Here is a 17472-nt window from a genome sequence, read left to right on the forward strand (position 1 = left end):
GCCTTTCTGGTGGCCCATTCTGCCTATTAAAACACTAAGACACTCACTGTCACTCAATGGCCATGCTGTCATGAAAGAGCTCTGCCCAGTGCCCGCCCCTCCCTCCCACCCCCTCCTCCTCTCCCCCACCTCCTATATATACAGTTATTTTTAAATGGTTTAAAACAGAAACATAATTATGTCCTTGGATAAAAAAATTATCTTAATATTTTAAATACAACAGACTGGTCTAGCTCCACCAAGTTGTGTGGTCAACAGATGAGCCCTTGGGGTTTAGAGAGGACATGGTACAGGTGAGGGCCACCCCTTCTCTCCGTCTCCAGACTACATTCTCAGGGCGGCCTTGCCCTGCAGGGCCTTGGTGGTGAGGTCGGCTCGCTCTCTCAGCACGCCGGCTTCCTCGGCACCCCGGTGGGCCTGCACGCCCTTTACCAAGAAGTGGCTGATGAAAAGCTTCAGACCTTCCCGCAACATGCCCAGCTTTGGGTTGTCGGACACTCTGGGAAGAATCGTACAAAGCATTACCGGCGATGAGCTGGCCTCTCCCAGGCCTGTTCTTGGAACCTCCGACAGGGAGACACAACCTAGTCTCCTTTAAAAACAGAATTCTCAGTTTAGAACTTAAAAACAGCATATTCTGTTTGTGGGATATCATTATTATTAGTTTGCCTTTAGGCAAGTTTCATGTCCCCCAAGTAATGTGCATTAGCCTAAAATTAAAACTGAAAATGACTTATTAAAGCTACACATAAATACAACCTTGCTTTTATAAATCAATGTAAGTGGAATTTTTTCTTCATCTCTTTTCCATGTTTTATCACAAGCTGGGGACATACCTTGCAAAAATTAAACCAAGGTCTTCAACTTCTGTCTCCATTAACAGTATATATAACACTTCTCGTAGGAAGTGGACTCTGGGCTTGTCCAACTCACTGAATTCAACCACCTGGCAGTTAGGATAGAAAAATAAAGTTATATTGATTAAGCCAACTTTTTCAATGATTTCTGAGTATAGTTAAATTAGAGTAAAAAAAAAATCACACATATCTCATCTCCCCCCACCTTTAAGTAAGGCTATTTCCAGTTTTACAAAATGAACAGCTGTTGGCCAGGACATGGGGCCACGGAACCTTAGACGCTGCTGGCAGAGGTCTGCACACCACCGCTAGGAGTAACTCTGCAGAGGTAAGTAAAGTTTATGAGGGCTGCAAAAATCAAGAAGGGGCCCCTGAAGTGGAGCTGTACCCACCCCCCACACCAGTCCCAGGAAGTATGAGCTGCAGACCCCAGGGGAATCCTCACCAGGCAGGGTTCCCAAGGACAGGCCCCACTGGGGAAGATGCGTGCGGCACCTCCTACCAGGAAACCACTCCAGTGGGGCCCGCTTTTCTCCAGGGGACTTTCTTTACAACAGCCCCTCCCGGCCCCCATCCTGCCCCCTTTGTTGGCTGCACCACCTGTGGCTTTGCCTGCTTGCACGTCCAGACTGCAACTCTCTGCTCTTCCCGAGTCACCCACTTTTACTGGTCAAATAATTGGGCTTTATTTCTAAAGTTAACAGGGAGCATGCCTTATGAATCAGGAATTTAATTAATTGAAATATATATTATCTCCATGCTTTAATGCTTAATCAAACCCATATATATGTAAATATATACATATAGAATTGAGATTCAGGAGAGACTACCTCACGCACATACATCCACTAGAAGAAATACCTGTATCACAGGAGGCATACATGGGGAGGACTGCACAGCAGCAATGAAATCAGGAAGCAGAATGACAGGTGTCAACATGGATACATTTCCAGTTTACACTCGATTAACAAAAAGAACTGTGACAGGCTATTAAGGGTTTGGTGACAGTATACATAATACTGTGCAGACAGAGATTAAAAACACTTAGAGGCACTGTGTCCTGCTCAGCCCTGTGCTCAAAGCTCAAGTGAACTGGGGCCAGATCCAGTCCACCTCGAGGAGGCGGACCCTCCATGGCTGTGGGCTGTGTACGGGCCCAGAGCCCTCATACTCAGTGCGGGCAAAGCCCAGCACGACCCCAGTTGCCTCCGTGTCAGTGCGCTGCTGAGTGGGTCCTAAGCCCAGACAGGAAAGCACAGCTGCGGTCCATCCTGTGGCTCAGGAGGAAGGGCATGAAGTCCAGGCCCCGAATGTTCTCTCTGGCCCTTGGGTTCTCTCAGGCCAGGTGTTTAGGACTCCCGGCCCCCAGGGGTCCTACTGCCCAGGCCTTTGGCAGCCTGGGGGCCCAGCTCCCATGTCTGGGCTTCGTCCTCTGTGTCTGCATCATCAGGGCATTTGCAGCTCACCAGCTCTGAAGTGATGGGAAATGCGCCGGGCAGGGGGGTGGGGGCTGCTGCAACGTTATCACAGCAAAGGCAGAAAAGGCTCCACCCGCAGCTCCAGCCCAGTGCCTACGTCTCCCTATCCTTTTCCTAACTTGCTGGCAGCCATCATAGTTGTCGTCACTGGGAACTGCACGTGAACCCCAAACTCCGAGACAGTTCACATAGGGTAAGACAACTGGAGCTGTGCCTTAACAACGAGGAAGATCTGCGCAGTGTGCCGAGCTGGCTGGTGGCTGTGACGAGACACTTCCGGGTGGCCAGGACCACAGGAAACACACTGTGGGCACCACACGCAGCAGCCGCTGGGCTACCTCGCTGCCCTAGTGATCTCTCGTGACACAAACCTTTAAAATGGACAGCGGAAGCGACTTTGTCTTCAACAAGTGGGCCACCAGATGAACCAAGTTAGAGAAGGTAGTGGCCGGCAAATTTTCTAAGTCCCGAAATTTGTCCCATATGCTGAATTGGAAAGTCATCTAACAGTTAAAAAGAAAAGTTAAAATGCAGGAAATTACAATAACCTGTAAGTTTTCTCATTTGCTTATTTGTAACATGGTAAAAATCAAGACTTTCCTATACACAGTAGTTCGAAACACTACTTTACACACAGTTCCCCCGTCAAGAGCAACCCCGTCCTTCCCCACACACAGTAGTCCGAAACAGCTTCCTGATCATGTCTCCCGCTGCAGCACTCCCGAGCCGGCAGAAACGGGGCAGCGCAGCACAAAGGCCAGAGGCCTCCTCCGCTCCCGGGCCCTGGGACGCCTCATGCGGTGGGACGGGGTGATGCACAGACATGGTGACCTGTCACTCTGTCACCCGCTGCTCTCCCTGTGCACATGGCCCTCGGGTGGGCTGGGACCTGGGCACTCATTTCAGCTGGGCCCCGTGGACAGAATGTCTAGGAGCGGGGCGGAGGTGGCTGGAGGTTCCCTTACCTGAAACCTCCTTTCATAGTCACAAAACTTGCCAGCCAGGAATGCATAGAAAGGGTTGTATGTTTTCTCTTGAAGACAGCAGTCCACAAGAACATGAACTATTTCTCTCTCCTGCTGATCCTTTAGGCCAAGCCTACAGAACAAGAATGGCAATGACTAGGCAACCTTTCATTTACCAGTTTAACAGCTTTAAGGCAGGAGTCTTTCAGGAGGGTACTTCCTGTCTGGCAGTTCGGTGAGAAGGGACCCCAAGAGGGGGAGGTGGAGACAGCAAGTCAGGGGCTGTGGGCTTGGCCCTGCCCCCCCACCTCCCAAGGCTCAGGGTCTCTAACAACGGGGTCAAACGTGGGTGGGACCCCCATCTGAGCTCTGTCAGCCAGAGGCCCGTGACTGGTTCCCGAGTGGTAAGAAACACGACCAGCTCAACTGCGTGCCAGCGGCATCAGGTTCCTGTCACCCCACTGGCTTCCCTGGTTCACCTGCTCTGAAACTTCCAGCCTGACTTTCACGCCTTTCAGTGCAGTGCTGGGCATGGCCAGGCGCTGCGGTCCTGTGACACTGACCCTCTACTTCATTCCGACTGAAGCAAATGAAGGACGCAGATTTCATGAGACTTGCTGGGGGTGCTCTGAAAGCACAAAGGGGCTTTTTAAATGGTATTACAACTAAGTGTGGAAACGCTACCAGGAAGTTTTGTATTTAGAAACAATTAGACAACTTCAATATGAAGATTTAGATTTATGACAACCAAGGGCCACAGAGGATCTTCAGTTGGTCATCTAATACTTGTGACCAAAATACTCCTAAAATGCTCTCATCTGGAAGCACTAATGGCCGACCAGCAGGACTGCTGCCCACTGGCCGCCTGAGCGCAGGCAGCAGGGCCAGTCCAGCCACTCCCAGGCAGCACCCCACGCCGACTCCTCCACATCTGGCTGAACTGCAGCCACAGCGTTCACCCACGTGCTTACTTCAGAAGCTTTTCAAATGCGTCCAGAAAATCTTCACTAGTCATTATTGTACAAAATATGTTTCTCCGGATGTCAGTGTTCATTCTCTGCTTTCGGGCAAGTTCTAGTATCTTCGTGCTAACCTGAAAAGAAGGACAATCACAGACCACATATATGTTTCAAGGAGATTTGTTCCTTTGGAATAGTGCAGTCACAGCAGTTGCTAAAAAATAATGTGTATAATTTTATAGCTTGACCATAATTGTAAATTGTATGTAAATAAATGTGTATATACTACTAAGACTTTATTCTTGGGCCACCCCAAAGAGAAAAAATAGCAAGAGACAAAGCAGGCCATAGGAGAGACCTGCTTGATCCGGGAGACTTGTCAGAGCCATGCGACCTGTCAGCCTACAGTGAGGCAATACAGAGAGGTGGCCATGGCCACACAGCCAGGACCACAGAGTGTGACGCGGCCCCAGGACAGAACGAGGACATTAGGGAAGAGGATGGAAGTCTGAGTAACAGGGGCACTTCAATTAGTAAGTGACAGAGTGCAGAGTCCTCACTCTCTGAAATCTAAGGCTGACGGATCAGAAGCCGCCTCCCTGGGAGATGGGCCTGCGTCTCTGTACCTGGTGCTGCACCGAGTGCTGTTTCCATGGGGGCCCCATTCCCATCATCTTTTAGGTCTATTACATAACGTGTTTGGACTTTAAGAAGAAACAACAGAAGCTGAATTCAATTACATCGCAAAGCAGTAGCAATTTCTACAGGTCTTCAAAAAACCCATGCACGTACATCTCAGTGATCATCTGACGAGCAAAGAGGCGGCTACCCCAGGGAAAGTGGAGCAGACCTGTGGGGGGACACGGGGAACACACACGGTAGCAGGGAGCAGGGTTCTCATACCGGCCCTGCAAGATGCTTCTGTGGGGCCTTCTGCTGACTGCTGTCGATCATTGGGGCCCCACTCCAGGCCGACCCCACAATCCACCAGCGCCCGATCTGCTCGGCATGCAGGACTCCGTCCCACGAGACACGGAGCTGGGTCTCTGTACCTGAGCCAGCGTTGCGCACCTGGTGGAAAGAAAGGGGCAGATGAAATCCCCCCAGCCTGGGCTGTACACCCTCCCCACCTCCCCGGGCTCTTCCCATTTCTCAGCATGGCATTTCCGAGGCGTGAGAGATGGGGGTGGGGGAGGGTCCCTGATGACAGTGGGGACAGGAGCCTGTTTGGGCATTTGTGTTTGGGGTTTGGGGGCCTATCACCCCAATGCCGCTGCCTCTGGAAAGCCATCACACAAGGAGGAGCTTCACATCAGAGGCCACAAGGAGTCCTCCCCGGGTCTGGCGGTGAGAATGCGGCCAGGAGGGGCCTGGGACTCGCCAGAGCCAATGATTCCGGATCTCACCTAGGACGGACTGCGGGACTCGCCCTGCCAGGGAGGTGGTGGGCTTCAGCTACGGGCCCGCCACGGCAGCGACATGGTCTGGTGGGACCCAGGCCCCGGGCCTCCTTCAGTGACCAGTGTTCTACTGCAATCCCAACACAAGGTGGGCCTAGCACTGTGGGCTACGTGTGGGGGCGCCCACTCACAGGGACCCCCCAGCCGCAGGCACCCCGGAGGGTCTCAGCACGGGGACCGACACTCCTTTCCCCACCCTGGGGTTCCTAGTGACCAGAGGTGGCACCCCACCTGTAGCTCTGACATCATCTTGGTTTTCAGGACGGGCTCACGTAGACCAGAACGCTCCGGACACGTAAGTGAAGGTGGCTTACCAGAGCTCTTTGCAATTTCCTCAGCTTCTCCACAGGCTCAGGGTCATAGCCTGGAATCTTACGCATGTCGTTGTTCTTCAGTGCCAGCATCGTCTCCAGCATAAACCGAATCTAGCATAAAAACAGAGAAAAAGCCATCATTTCAAATAGTCTAAAGGACTCACCCTTCAGCTTGGGAATCAACAAACCAGCCAGGTGCCCACGGTGGGGGCCCTCAGCAGAGCCTCCACAGACCTGAGCACGCGGCTCCGGGGTGCAGGGCGTCATCATGTGACTCCATCACTGACCTCAACGGGGACTTGAAACACTACCCAGAGACTGTCCTCTCCTCCAGTCCCTACCGCCTCTGACTGTATGCCCTCCTCTGAGATTTCCCCAGGGGCTAACGTGTCCTGAGGTGTGATTCACGCCACGACACTCACCATTCAAAGTGAATGACCAGCATGCAGGGCCGCGTGGTGCTGCCACCATCAATTTCAGAGCATTTCCACCACCCCAGGGGAAACTCCAACCCCTTATAGCCGCTCCCCAAGCCCCCGGATGCTCCAGCCCTGGGTGACCAGGGGTCTACCTCCTGACTTGCCCACTTCGTTTCAAACTTGACCTCTGCTCCTATAACAAGGGACAAGTCCTTCCTTGGGATGCTCGAGGCCCAGCTCCCAGAGCCTTCCTCACGCTCTCCCTCTGCCCCCAACACAGCCCCACGCTGGTGGCAGGGAACCTGGAGGCCAGGTCTGCTGCCCACTGTACGCCAGCAACTCCTCCCGCACCCATGGCTCCCGGAGCTGCGCTTCGGCACTGCCCACCTGGCACTCACGGCAGGGTTTTCAAAGGGCGACTTACCCGCCGCTTCTGTCTCCGCCTGACGGCCCAAGCTGGGAGCCCGGGACCACACAGCGCCTCCTTTCCTACACCTCCACCCTGCCCCTGAACCCACATCAAGTCTGGTCACTTTTAATCCCTAAATCCACACCCACCCCAGCGCCCCAGCAGCCTCTCCCAGCCCTGACACCTCCCTTGCCCACGCTGTAGCTAGTGACCACTAGCATGAAGACGTCGCAGCATTTACATGCTCAGAGCCCTTCACATCCCTCTAGAAGAAGACCCCAGCTCCTCCAGAGGGTTTACAAGGCCCCACGGCCAGCCACTGCCGTCCCAGCCTGCTCCCCGGCAGGCTCCCCACAGGAACACGAACTTGTCTCCCTTCTTGAACGAGCCACGCCCCCTGCCCTCCCCTCTAGGCTTTCCTGACCTGTCTCAGCCCCGTCTCCTGGCGAGGGAACCAAGGCTTGGGAGGCTGGGGGCGGGTCGCTCTTCCTGGCAGAGCCACAAGGCCAAGCCGGCTGACACCTGAGCCCCACAATTAAAAATGGATGTTAAATAAATCGATTCTTTGTTCCCATACTAAGACGAAGCCACAAAACCAGACAAATAGGAGATGATGGGCACTGTTTGGAAACGAGATGCAGGATTCAACCCAGACCCGTGAGCATCAGGCGCCTAGGAAGCCACACACATACCCGGGTCTGGTCCTGGAACCTGCTGCCAGCCCCGCTGGCCCTGGCCTGAGTCTCAGCAATCAGTTCCTTAAGTGACAAAGCATCGTCTTTCCTCAACAAAAAGCCCACGTTTTTCAGCATCAACAGGATCAGTTCAATATCTTTTTCTGTGAAAGTTCCAACAAGTTTTTTCAAAATGTCAAAGACAAGGAGCGACTGCACCACGTGGAAGTTGTAGAGGTGGGCGACGATGGTGAGCAGGTTCTCACTCTCTCTGCCTTCACTGCCGAGCCGATAGACACCGTCGAACCTCCTCACCACCGCCTCCAGGAAGTGAGCTCCAACCTGCCCAGGTGAGCAGAGCACATCGGCAATGTCAGCCGCGCCGCCCAGCCATCCCCGGAGCCCTTCCTACCCCCGCAGCAGCCCTAAGCGGGTGCTGGTGACATAGACACAGGAAGTATATACACGTAGGGAACTTCAACTGGGCGTGGACTGTAAAAATGTGCTTGAGGGAAACCGAACAGTGGGTGACCACGGAGCACCTGCCACGGGGCTCAAGCCTCCTGCCTACATGAGCCCTCTTGTCCTTAAAATCAACATGGTGGCGATTTGGGGTCATCAGCTATCTGGTTCCTTGGACAAATAAAATGTTAAAAATGTTAAGAACATATCTCTAGCTCCAAAAGTGTACTACTATCTAACACACTCACAGCCCAGGCTCAGTGAGCCTAGAGGGAGAAGACAGATGCAGGGACAGCGGCGGCCAGGAGTGAGGAGAAACGATGATCTCAATCAACATGGCCATCCACGATGGACCCATGAAAGAGACTGGGCACGAGACTGACCCGGCGTAGAACTAGCAGGCGGGGCCGGTGACGGGAGATGAGAGGTGACTGAACAGGAGATCCTGGGGCAGAGCAGGTTAGTGAGGCTGGACAGAATCAGCTTAAGGCTCTGAGGGCCTGCACCCACCCAACTGCTAGTTTGTAGGAACCAAGACTGAAAAAATCAGTTTAACCTGTAGATTCCCAACTCACGGAGATAAATCTGAAGAATACACTCTCCTGTTAGGGCCACTAACGTTGTGTGCAAATCTAAGTTAAAAAAGAATTAAAATTCTTGCAGACATCAATAAAAATTCAGACATAAAATATAAAAGTATGTTTTCAATCACACAGAATTTTTACATTAAAACCTGTCAAAATTTTAGATTTCCATTCAATGCATTTAGAATAAAAGTTACTGTAACATTTAAAAACAGAACAAACTATCATCCTATTGCTGAAGTTACTTATCCATATATACTAATTTTGCCTTGGGGATTTAACACAAATATGAACAGACTGCACTTTTTATTTGTGAATAATGCAGAGGCCCGTCAGTAAGTGACACGTGGAGCGCTGTAACGTGCCTCCGCATCCTTGGAGAGCCTGTAGGGCATTCTCAGCGGAGCTGAGAGGAGTTCCATGGAGGCAGAGGGCTCACTGCATCGGCAGGAGAGTCAGTGGATGTCACAGCTAAAGCACCACCCTGACGTGCCCTGGGCCAGTCACTGTGCTTGTGCTTCATGCTACCAGTGAAGGTGGGAGTGAGAAGACATATCAATGATCTCGTATTTTCAAGTCCAGTGAATTCCTGATACATCACGGAGAGTCAGGGTCTATATCTTCTATTAAAACTCAATGAAATACAGTCTGTGCTAAAAGCAATTCGATTACGAAGCACAGCAGCAGGACCAGGAGGCCTGGGCACACAGGGAGCCCTGAAATGGCACTGCACTCGGCGTCCTGACTCCCTTGTGCTCTGTGATGCAGAGGGGCTCACAGCATTCGGCATGGACATGAGCGCAGCCGGAGCAGAGGACAGCGGGGCTGTCCAGAAGACTCAGGGCCTACACTTCTCTCTTCTGCCCCAAGCCCCAGTCCCTGCAGGCCCTACAGTCTGCATCTTTCAAAACCCCCTTTTGGGTTTTTGAAAGCCATGATGTGGCTTCTGCTAGATGTGAAGCCGTGGATGGGAAGGTTCTCTAGACAAGAGCATGAGGCCTGCAGGCAGGAAAGGCCAGTGCGGACTTTCAGAGCTTCGACCTGAGAACACCCTCCGTGTCGTGTGGAAGGTTAACCTTTAATGAGCCCTTTCTATGGGCCAGGCTCCTGAACACAGTAACCCAACTGCACAGAGGAAGACATGGCGGCAGAGGTCACCTGGCAACAGCCAGTTCGTGGCACAGCCGTGTTCTGGACTGGAGAGCATCCTCCCCGCCCACACTGCAGGGCCTCAAACAGCCCGAAGGAGAAGGCGTGTTGGCGCTCCTGTGGGTTTTCAGACTGTGACTAAGAGCACACAGCAGGAAAGGGAAACGGATGCGCAGAGCGAGGCAGTGGAACCGAGGGCTCTGGAGCCGAGGGCGAGTCCCAGGGCACTTTAACAGCCTGTGAGCTGGGGAACACCACCTGGCTGTCCGGAGGCTCTGCTGCCTCTGGGAAGCAAAGCTGAGCGCGTGGCCTGCAGGGCCAGTGAGGACCAGACGTGCTAACAGCCCAGGGACTGGGCCTGCACGACGCTGCGCTGCTGAGGCCCGTTTCTGGAAGGCAGGTTAGTGGGAGGCAAACTGAATCCACCCGAGAGCTGCCACCTCCACAAGGACCTGAAGGATCCACACGTTCTCCTGAATGTGACCATCACCTGAGAGATCAAGCCTCATTCACTGAATCAGCCACTACTCCCCCTCCCCGATCCCTTCCACGCCCTGGAATCGGCTACACCCAGAGAGTGGAACACCCGCTGGAAGGTGGAGGGAGAGGGCCTTTTCCTACCATAACCAGAGCCACCCCTACTTGCCTCCAATGCTGACCAGAGGATCACTGAGCAAGGGCGAAGAACATGAGGGGGTGGGGTGGAGAACACCATTTGCTCAGCAGCTCCTACTGGACACTCAGCACTGAGCTGCTACTTTACAGATGCTGTTCAATTCAATCCTGACAAAGGCCCCACTGCACAGGCACGTGGGCACTGAAGGTCCATGACCTACCTGTGGGGGCTTAGGGGGCTCCAAGCCTAGGCCCTGTCACATGTCTCCTCAGCCAGCATCGTTTACCCGAGTCTGGTGGCCTTCTTACTTAGGAAAAATGATCTCTCACCCAATGCAAAACATGGGCAGTAAGGCCCTACAAAGCTCTGTATTCTGAACATCTGAACTAAGTCCCTGTCAAGGGGAATACAAAGAAAGTGAAGGCAAGCCCAGGACCTCAGCCAGAGGAAAATAAACCCACAGGCAGAAAAGAAACACTGGAATGGACGGAACTCAAGGACCTTGAATGTGGGCTAGGATAACGCGATGTGGACGAAGCAGTATGAGTGCAAACAGGCCTCTGGCCCAAAGGAGGGCACTGCCAAGCAGCCTGGGCGATGGGAGCCCTACCTCAGTGCCGACTGTGTGGTGAAGAATGCTGACCAAGAGGACGTGCTCCATCACCAACCTGCTGGGCATGGCCGTGCCCGGCGCACAGGCACTCAGGAGGACGTCGGTCAGCACGCCGTTCATGTCCTTCCTGCTGTGGGCCATGTACAGCTCCTCTAGCTGTCCACTGATGGAGGCCATGTTTGGTTCACTCAGCCTGCAGGCCATTGGAAAGACAGGGCACGGTGATGTTTCAAAGTCGGAAAAGTTTTTAAGTTTAAGTCAGTTAAGAAAAGAAGTTATCAATACTACTGTACACCCTATTTCACGTGCCTGTTTGACTCTCGACAGTTCTTAACCTGCTGTGCTAACTCCATGTGCCGTGCTAAACCCAGTCTTCTGGAAACTTGATGTAACCTCCCGGCTGTCAGTCCAGCTGAAACGTGGCCACAGTAAGGCACACATGGGATTCTCGTTAAGATCACTCTGACTGTAAGAGGACTCCACTGGCACCTGAACTGGTGTCCCCAGGCAGAGGCAGGGACCATCCTAAGTGCATCAGTATGTGCTGAGAAAAATTCCAACTTTCCCACTTTGATGCTGGCATAAAAATCTTTAGCCCCTGACACTGGGAAAGGCTGCTCAGTGTACTGGATGGGGACAGGAAGGGTGTCTATGCACACAGGTCACACACAGCACCTGTGCTGACCCTAAACAACAAGGTGGTATGTTTGGTAAAATTCCAGGATGCCTCATAGAATTTTTTTTAAGTTAAAAAGGCACTTTTAGAAAAGCATGGCAGGGAGGAGGTGGGTATAGCCATAATGGGGTGGCACAGAAAGCCAAGTGGTGCTGGGGCAGCTGTCTTGATGGTGGGTGGGTGGGTGCTGGAAGCTTCCTGTGAGACACTGCCAGGGCTGCACACACACAGACCAGAGCAGCGGGCCAGGGCAGTGCCAAGCTCCTGCTTGGAGTGTGGCCCTCCACCAGAGTAAGAGCTGTCCCAACCACACTGTTCCCAGACTGACCAGAATGCCAGCCCAGTCTGGGGACCCCTCGGCACAGCCACGCAGGCACAGCGCTGCTTTCACACTCTGAAGGACTCAAAGTCCCGAATGGGGAAGGCGGGCATCCTGCCTTTCAATGTGTGAGCCTGGCTGCACCGAGAAAGGACAGAAGGGAGCCAGTCCACAGTGACAGTCCCCACCCCACCACTTAGGGGTTAATTTCAGAGTTTCTGTATTTTTAGAAAATGGTCTCTTTAGCAAGGTTACCTGTTAATTAGACCTTTGACATGTTTCTTCAGCCTTTCTAGTTGCTCCTTTTTCTGAATATCCACCGTCTCCTCAGCTTGCCTCACTTGAGGTGGGATATACTTTTCACCATTTTCACAAAGACTCTGCTTTAAAGCACCAAAATGAATGACAAAGAACTTAGACTGAACAAATCCCACTTTTCCCCTTGCCGTATTCACATTTAGGTGTTCAATTCCCCAGACTGGTAGAAGCTGTGTCCACTGACTGCTGCTGCTTAATAAACATCAGCTCTTCCCCGAGTGCCCACTGTGGTCCTGGACAAGATGCCGCTCTGCTGGGCGTCGCCACTTACATGAACACCAGTACAGTTCAGCATCTTGCTTCCCCTCTGCTTCTTCAGGCCTGGCTGTGCCCCTCCAGTATCTGCTCCCAGGCCCTGTGTTCCACACTTTTGCCTGGGCTAAATTTATGGTGAGCACGGCTATACACAAACACCTAAATAAAACATACCACTCGTTTTGGAGAAACATGTTCTAAGGTAATTTTCAAACCTTGTTCAAAATATATCTAAATTTACATGAAAAAATCAAAATCAGTCTGCTGCTCACTTTCCTAGACTATCAATTAGAGTCACAAATCATCGTCGTTGACCAGCACTCCTTGGGCACCTGTGTGACGAGGCTTTAGGACACAAACAGCTGGAAGGCATGATCCTTGTTAGGAAGCTTAAACTTAGTTTGGAAAAGCACATTTATGTACATAGAAGCTGCTACTCTAGAGACGCCCATTAGTTCAGACTGCGTGTTATTTAGACAACAGGCTGTGCAAGAAAACTTAGAAATAGAAGAAAAAAAATGAGGTTTTAACAGGAACTGACAGCACTTAGGGGCTGCTCACAAGGTGCCAGGTACCAAGGCACCAGGGACAGAAGCGGAGCCAGTTCATTACCCAAGATGAGGAAAAGATTCTAAGAGATGTTTGGCACCCAGATTCACCCAGTGAGAAAACGGGGACAGGCCCCCCAGGCAGAGGAATACTGCGTTGGAGGCAGAATGCTGAAACGGCGCGACGCGGGGGGCACACGAGCAACTCCCTCCGGCCGCCTTCCAGCGCGCGCTCCGGCAGGCAGGGGGCCGCCCCCGAAGGCCCCGCCGCGGACCAGGCCCTCGGCGGGGACGCCGCCCAAGGGGGGCTGCAGACTAGCTCGAGTTTGAGACTCGAAAAGGCTCCAGAAAGCCCAGGAGCGGCGGAGAGGAAAAGGAAAAGGCCTAAGGGGCCGGGGGTGTCGCACCCCTTTGGGCCACAGCACAGGCCCCACAAAACAGGGCGGGCGGGGAGCCAGAGGCCGTCAGCAACCGAGGGAGCGGCGGACGGCCCGGGAGCCCCTGGGGCGGAGAGGCCCGGAGGCGCTTTCTCCTTCCGCTCCGCGGCGGGCACTAGGGCACCGGGCAGACCCTCCAGCCCGACCTCCGCACCCGCGGCTCGGGGCCCGGCCGTCCCGCCGGGGCTCGCAGGGAGGCCCCACTTGCTCCGCGTACCCGATCTGCCGTGTCCACGTCCTCCGAGGCAGTTCCACTGTCTTCATCCGCCGCAAAACGGACCGTCTTGCCGCTCCCGCCCCGCGCCGCTCCCGCGGCTTCCTCCCTCCCCGCCTCCGCCTCCGGCTCGTCTCCCTCGTCCCCGCCGTCGCGCTCGAAGCCACCTCCGGGGAGCGTCGGCCCGGCGCCGCCCTCCTCCTCGCTGCTGCCGTCGCACAAGCCGCTGCTCCCGGACTCCAGGGCCCCCAGGATGTAATCGAGCCCGTCGCGGGCAAAGGTGAGGGGCACGGAGCTGCCGCCGCCCTTCCTTCTGCGCCGGTTCAGGCCGAGGCAGCGCTCCAGCTTGCGGATCTCTCGGTCCTCCTCCTCGTTGGCCGCCAGCAGCGCGCGTTTCCGGGCGGCGGCGGCGGCCCCAGTTTTTCCGGGGGGACCCCGGGCCGGGGCGGCGCGGGAGCCGGCGGCCGGGGCCCCGGCGTGAGGCGGTCGCGGACCCTCGGTCTGCGGCGGGGTCCGACGCGGGGGCGGCCGGCCGCTCTGCCTCTCCGCGCGCGGGCCGCTCGCGGTCCCGACGCCGGCCTGGCCCGGGCCCTGCGCGGAGCCCACGGTCCTCTGCAGCCGGCGCGCCTTCCTCAGCTGTCGCTTCTGCTTCCTCAGCTCCCTGCGGCTTCTCCTCGCGCCGGGGCGGCCGCGCCCCTCCTCCCGGGGCCCCGCGCGGCCGCCTGGGCTCTCGCCCTCGGATGTGGCCTGCAGGAACTCCTCCACCGCAAGCCTGAGCCGCTTCAGGGCCCCCGGCCCGCGCCCGCGTCCGCGCTGCCTGCGGGCCCCGCGTCCCCGGGTGCCTCCCCGACCCAACGCTCCCCCGCTCGTGGATGCCGCCATCTTCCCGGACGCGCCGGCACCTGACTTCCGGCCGGGGCGAGACTTTCGGGAGGAGAGTTGCTCGCGGCGGGCGGTGCAGCGTCCCCTGCTGACGGGAGGGCGGCAGTGCCGGGAACTGCACAGAAGGAAGACGTGCTTCCTCTCAGAGTCCTGGACGCAAACCGTGCGGCCGGCGCGCGTGCGTTCGTTTGGTAGACGGAACCGCCTGCCGGGCGCGCGCACGCTCGTTTAATAGGGTGGCGAGCGCTCGTTGTTTAATAAATGGAACTTACAAACTATGGAAATAGCGCCTCTTCACGCGTGCGCAGAGGCAACCGCATATATCAATTGCATGTATCGCTGCGCAGAGAATCTTCAGACGTGCTCGAGTTTTCGTGTGTGCGTATATATCCACAGGAAAACTAGGTAATGTTTTCTGGGTGCATCGTACAAGGGAAACTTAATGCTTAGCTCACTATTCTGAAACTTCCTTTTTTCCCTTAGTGTCAGGCCTCCATGTACTGTAATGACTCTCATACTTTATTAGGGTTTCCTCGTATAATATGGGATGATGTTTGTAGGGAGAATGGAAGTTACCATACCCAGGATCCTCACCTGACCCTAACCTACTTGCTCACTGTACATGTGCAATGCTCATAGGCATATGCCAGCACACCTGTTGGCAGTGAGCCATAATCGTCTGTGTTACTGTATGAGAAGCCCCACCCAGTGCCGGGGGAGGGGGTGTGCATAGAGGCCGAGAGGCACTGCATAGAGACGGAGACGGATTGCAAACTTTCCAGAGGCAGATGTGATTCCAGTGCTCAATCTGCCACCCTGAAAATAAAGCTTGTTTATTACCCACAAAGTTCCATCGTTATTCAGTCTCATTGAATCCAGAGTGAATGTGCCTGGGGGACAGTCCTCCTCAGGAGAGACAATGTTCCATGAATTTATTCCTCTATTGACTGACACGTTACTGGGATGAGTTAGCATCCCCCCCCAAAATCCATGTCTGTCAGAAATTGTGAATGTGACCTTATTTGAAAATACACACCTTTGCAGATGTAAGTAAATTAAAAAGAGGTTTTCCTGGATTGGGGTGGGCCCTAAATCCAATAACAGGTGTTATTGCAAGAGGGGAATCTGGACTTGCACACAGGGAGGGGGCCATGTGACAGTGTGACAGCAGAGGCAGAGGTGCGGATGTGTCTGTAAGCAGAGGAACTCCGAGGCCTGGAGCAGATTCCTCGTGGAGCCCAGAGGAACCAGCCCTGTCCCCACAGTGATTTCCAGCTTCAGGACTGAGAAACTCCATTTCTGTTGTTTTAGGCTGCCCAGTTTTTGGTAATTTGTACTAGGAAACTTTCATCAGACAGAAAGGCAGGAAGTAAAAGCAGATAGTACTCATGGCTTAATGGTGAAGAGAAGAGAAAAACTTCAGGAAGGACAAAACTGACAACTGAATAAAAGTTCAAAACTCAGAGTGTTCAGTGGCCAGGACCCTGGGACTGGGTTCAAATCCTGACTTCGCCACTTACTAGCTGTGTGACCTCGTTCAACCTTCCTGTAACTGGGGGGAGGGGGTATGGGAATATGTTCCCAGCTCACGGCAAATAACCTTTGAAGCCAAAATCAGTCAGAGGGAGAAATAAAGTGGGAAAAACCTGTTTATTGCTTATAAGCAGTCATCTACTTCTACTTACCCATGTTTCTCATGATCCGGCTACAAAAAGACCCAAAAAATACCTCTCGGGTCCAGGTGCCCACTTGCTCTCTAACCCCCTTGTATCACCTATTGATATGGAGATGTACTAAGGCCAGGTGAGAGATCCTGGAAACATTGCAATTTTACCCACACTTCCCAAGGGTCTGTTTCTCCAACTGCAAAATGGGAGGATGCTAGTGCCTACCCCACAGGGCTGTTTCAAAAATCAATCAGGTTTTAAAAAATAACTCCTTTTTTTTGTTCTGTATCAGAGCTTCTGCTGGTTTTCTTATTCTCCTCAGTGGCTCTGCCAGGCTGGCCCTAAGCTCCTGGACTGTCTGTCTCCCCTTATTCTATGTCCAAGGCTGCTAGTGTGCCCCTTTGTCATCTTTATTTCAGGGCTGTGGTCCTACTCAGATACCTCCCTGTGAGGGCTTGTGTCCTGCCACTGAGTTTCAGCCCCGGGCAAGTTCACTATGGATTCAATGTCACCAAAGAAATGACAGTAGAACGTTCTTGGGGTGAAAGGGTTTATACCCAACTTTATTCCCACAGTGGCAGGTCAATCACTAGAATCCCGTCCACTCAGAGCAAGTCTGCAGGCAGCAAGCTGGTCTCTGCCTCTGGGCCTCTCTGCCCCCTGTAGCCATCTCAATCACTGTCCTTGGCGCTGCCACCACTCCAGGTTCTGCTCTGCTCTCCTGCAGCTGTGCATCCCTGCCACCGTGTCACCCAGAGCACTGGGTGGAGCTCTTTACATAGAGTCAATAACAACGTACTGCCCACACATGTGTAGTGAGTTAGCCCACCAGGGCCAGCTGAGAATCCCGGCCACAGGAGCCTTCATTTTATCTACAGCTCGTCTACCTAGGGAATCAGACTCTCTGTCTGGGGTGAATATTTCCAGGCCTGAAGACATGAGCCGTGTCTGATGAACAGGCTCCTGTGTGGAGAGCTCTCAGCTGCACCCACCTGCCCGGACCACTGCCTCCTAAATTCCTGGGGAGAAGGGTCAGGGGAGAAAGCATCTCCCAGCTGTAGCCCCAGTTCAAGGGCTGGGGTGCTGACCCACTCGTGCCCTGCCCAGAGGGTTGTGGCCAATTTCCACCCAATGGGGCAAGATGAGTGTGCAAGGCCATGCGAGGGAGAGGCCAGAGCAGGGAAGAGAATGCTGGTC

At 53.9% G+C, this 17472-nt stretch overlaps 1 protein-coding gene across 6 annotated transcripts; it reads right to left on the reverse strand.

The window, feature by feature from the left end:
• Positions 1-184: 184 nt before the first annotated feature.
• On the reverse strand, positions 185-14608 carry NOM1 (nucleolar protein with MIF4G domain 1). Of its 6 annotated transcripts, XR_012132009.1 has the most exons (12): positions 13730-14608; positions 12210-12337; positions 10957-11152; positions 7554-7877; positions 6034-6144; positions 5163-5330; positions 4272-4393; positions 3301-3433; positions 2707-2838; positions 1063-1177; positions 837-946; positions 428-499 (listed from the first exon to the last, which is right to left on the reverse strand). XR_012132009.1 is itself a non-coding variant. In XM_036999365.2 (11 exons), the coding sequence occupies exons 1-11, from the start codon at positions 14606-14608 to the stop codon at positions 325-327; spliced, it is 2475 nt and encodes an 824-aa protein (XP_036855260.2). In that variant the 3' UTR covers positions 185-324. The 6 variants fall into 6 exon arrangements, 5 of the variants coding, with proteins under 5 accessions (XP_036855260.2, XP_036855257.2, XP_036855258.2 ...); XM_036999365.2 differs by lacking the exon at positions 1063-1177 and having other exon boundaries at positions 185-499; positions 12210-12334; XM_036999362.2 differs by lacking the exon at positions 1063-1177 and having other exon boundaries at positions 185-592; positions 12210-12334.
• Between the last annotated feature and the right edge of the window lie 2864 nt (positions 14609-17472).

This window comes from Manis javanica, chromosome 6, assembly GCF_040802235.1.
Source record: "Manis javanica isolate MJ-LG chromosome 6, MJ_LKY, whole genome shotgun sequence".
NCBI classification, from domain to species: Eukaryota; Metazoa; Chordata; class Mammalia; order Pholidota; family Manidae; genus Manis; species Manis javanica.